The 3,151-nt window shown below is 49.2% G+C and overlaps 1 protein-coding gene across 1 annotated transcript; it reads right to left on the reverse strand.

The window, feature by feature from the left end:
• Positions 1-596: 596 nt before the first annotated feature.
• On the reverse strand, positions 597-2,928 carry BEX5 (brain expressed X-linked 5). Its single transcript, XM_082681602.1, has 3 exons — positions 2,805-2,928; positions 1,617-1,683; positions 597-1,183 (listed from the first exon to the last, which is right to left on the reverse strand). The coding sequence occupies exon 3, from the start codon at positions 1,152-1,154 to the stop codon at positions 816-818; it is 339 nt and encodes a 112-aa protein (XP_082537728.1). The 5' UTR covers positions 1,155-1,183; positions 1,617-1,683; positions 2,805-2,928; the 3' UTR covers positions 597-815.
• Positions 2,929-3,151: the final 223 nt, after the last annotated feature.

The following is a 3,151-nucleotide window of genomic DNA, read 5'->3' on the forward strand; positions in this document are numbered from 1 at the left end:
GTGGAGGGAGGAACACCTAGCAGAAGGGGAAGGAGTGCCTCGCAGTCATGGCATTATCCAGGGAAAGGAGACACAGCAGCATAGGTGTAGAAAGGTGTCTCCTACCTGGCAGTCAATTGGACTTGCTGGTAGGCCTACTCCTTTGGTCCTTACCTAAATATGAAGGACACCTAGAGGGCTGGGCCTTGCATGTGTCGACTGAGCCAGCCACAGAGTTCGGTCATTACCTAATTTGATTCCCACAGTAGCTCTATAAAGCATGTACTATCTTCATTTTATAGACAAATAGGCTGATTTTAAAGAAACATATCTGTAATAATTGCCAGGTTTGTGCTTCTAAATAAGAGATCCAGAGGTAATATAAGATTTATGTCTTTAAATTGTGCCTCAAGTATTTATTGTCTCCATTCCCTTTATAAGCTGATTGGTAAGTTATTTACACCTTACATTTTTTTCTGACACATGTGTATTCATTTTGGAAAAATGAGAAAAAACATTAAAAAAATAAAGAAAATAAGAAAAAGATGCATTCTGATGTGTATATATATTATATTATACATGCTTTTAAATGAGATAGTATATCTACAGACTGCTTTCTAAACTGCTTTATTAGCTTTACAATATGCAATAGACATCTTTCCATGCAAGTTGATAAAATCTCCCCTGCTGACAGAAAAACTTACAGACTAAGTCAAAAGTGAAAATTAAATCTCCAATCAGAAAAATGACAGAACACAAAAGGTTCACAGTAAAGGGTACATCAAGAAAATGCAAGTTTGGGAAGCAGGGGGGTATACGATTATTAACCTCAGCATTCAAGGCATAAGGCAAAATTCATCATGATGATCATGGTGAGGAGGATCTCCAATAAGAATGCGCAGACTGTACCTCAACTGAAGCTCCCTAATTTTCCTCCTTAGCTCTCTCATCTCCTCCATGAACCTTTCCATATCATCTGCATCTCCATCTATGATGTCAATGTTATTGACAAGCCTATTGGGCATATCCTCTCTAAAATCTTGGGCAGGTGGAGCCCATTCCCCTCTAATGTTTCCTCCAGGTTCTTGGCCTTCACCACCTCCCAAAGGGCGGGCTTCCTCATTCTGCACTGGAACTTGCTCCTCTCCTCTGCTTTCCTTGGGGACATTTTCCATCTTGAGATTTTTTTTCCTGCTTCTTCTTCCTAGTAGATAAAAGGATTGAATGTTTTGTAAGAACAGGATTCAGAGCTCTGTGAGCAAAGGTTTTCCCACCTGAGAGACTTCGTGTGCCCTCTAAGGGGTGCCGCAGATCTAGCCCTGCCCCAAAGCCCACCATTTTCCCTGAAAATCCGTCCCAGGGCCACTACTGGCACAGAAACGTAGGACAGGTAGTGGGCTGGACCGTCGCTGAAAAACCAGGTCTTAGCCTCCAGGGATCTTGATATGCCCTCCAGGGGCACCCCAGAGCTTGCCCCTTTACTCCCTTCTTCCCTCACCAGCCACAGGCCCACAGTTTCTAAAGACTCGGCCAGATTTCTCCTGCACTTAAGTGGGGCAGGGAGGGCTGGGAGTCCCCCAAATTCTGTTCTGATCCCTGATACCCCTACACCAAAGGGTCCCAGGCACCTCCCATACCTGCAGGAATCAGAAGCAATATTCCTCTCGTAGCCTTGAAATCTGCTGCACCAACGGACCTAAAGACCTGCAGACAGAAATTCGACAATGGCCAGGACTGATCACTCGACTAAAGGACCAGTATCAGGGGACACCAGCTCCGTTGTTGGTTTAGGACTCTGCTAGAAATGTGTTGCTGCCTTCTCTTTCTCCTCCATCCTGTCTCACAGCTTCTTTTCCCGCCCTGTGACGCGCTACCCTGCCTTCCAGAAGAAATCAAAGCTGATTATTTCCAAACCAGTTTCACCTCTTCTTTAGGCCCCTTATCTCCACTGTCTCGTCCTTTCCGTCATCTAATTACCATTTCTTGAACGCAAATGGACAACTTGCGGGGCGTGGGAGTCCGAAGAGGTTGCTGGGTGGCTACGTGGTTCATTTATAAAGAATTTCAATCTGGGTATCTGCCAGGACCTTTTGGGACCCAGTGGACTTTCTGGAGCTCACCCTCGGGCCACTGCCCACCATTTTATGCATCAAGATGGATGAAGAGGTAACGTGGGCATTGCAAACCTGTCCCCGCTGCGGCGTCAGCGCTTTGTCAGGCTTACCCGAGGGTCCGCAGGTAGCGCCCACGCTCACACCGACCCGCAGGGACCGGAAACTGTTTCTCGTTCCCCGCCTATATCCCGAAGTCAGTAGCCCGCCCGATCGACTGCCTCCTCTACAGAAAGGACGTGCTTCCCAGACCTAATCCCTGTCCCTATCCTCTGCAGCAGCCGCCCCGGTCCCCTTCCCCCACCCCTCCCCGGAGTTCCCGCAGCCCACCATTTCCGGCTCCAAAATGGAAGGAGGGTGGAGAAGAAATACCGGGAACAGTGGCCTAGACCCGATGCAGAGTCCGCCATCCCCAACCCAGGGTCACCGGTTGCGCGCCCCCTCCCGTCGCCCTGCAGGAATCAGACCGTTTCCTCGCCGTCTCCTTTTCTAGTCCTTCCCTTCCAGGCGTCGCCCGATCGCCCACCTCCTAGGAGGTGCCAACTGGTACCCATTCTTAACCCTTGGCCCCTCTTGATCTCCTCCCACCAAGCCCTCTATTTCTTGCACCAAACGTGTGGACATCGGGTAAGGGACAGAGAGAATCCAGTCCTGGACCCGCTCTGGTCTTTGCCCTGAGGCCCCCGCTCCCCTCCCCAGTCAGCACCCTCCAACCTGCCAAGAATCTGGGTCAGCTTCTACGACTTCCTCCTTCCTGGGGACAGGTTCGCCCGTCTTCAAGGCAATAGCGAGCCGGCATACAGCCACAAACGACTAAGGACTGCAACTGGGAGGAGAGACTAATCCAAGGGCGGGCTCTAGGTCTCGTAAGGGCTACGTCACTGTGAGCTCAGATCTCCAATTATGGTTCGTACCTGAGGAGCTGCAGTGGGTTGTGGGCGGGGCCACCTTTCTCCTCATTCCCACCTTCCCCCCACCAATACCACTGGGTACTGCCCATCCGTTATTTATTTATTTATTTGTTTGTTTATCTATTTATTTATTTTCCTATTTAGCATCCT

This window comes from Grampus griseus (genome assembly GCF_964374135.1).
Source record: "Grampus griseus genome assembly, chromosome: X".
In the NCBI taxonomy this organism is placed as follows: Eukaryota; Metazoa; Chordata; class Mammalia; order Artiodactyla; family Delphinidae; genus Grampus; species Grampus griseus.

Coding starts and splice junctions, on each gene's coding strand:
- BEX5 (XM_082681602.1), bottom strand. CDS start 1,154: ATGGAAAATGTCCCCAAGGAAAGCAGAGGAGAGGAGCAAGTTCCAGTG.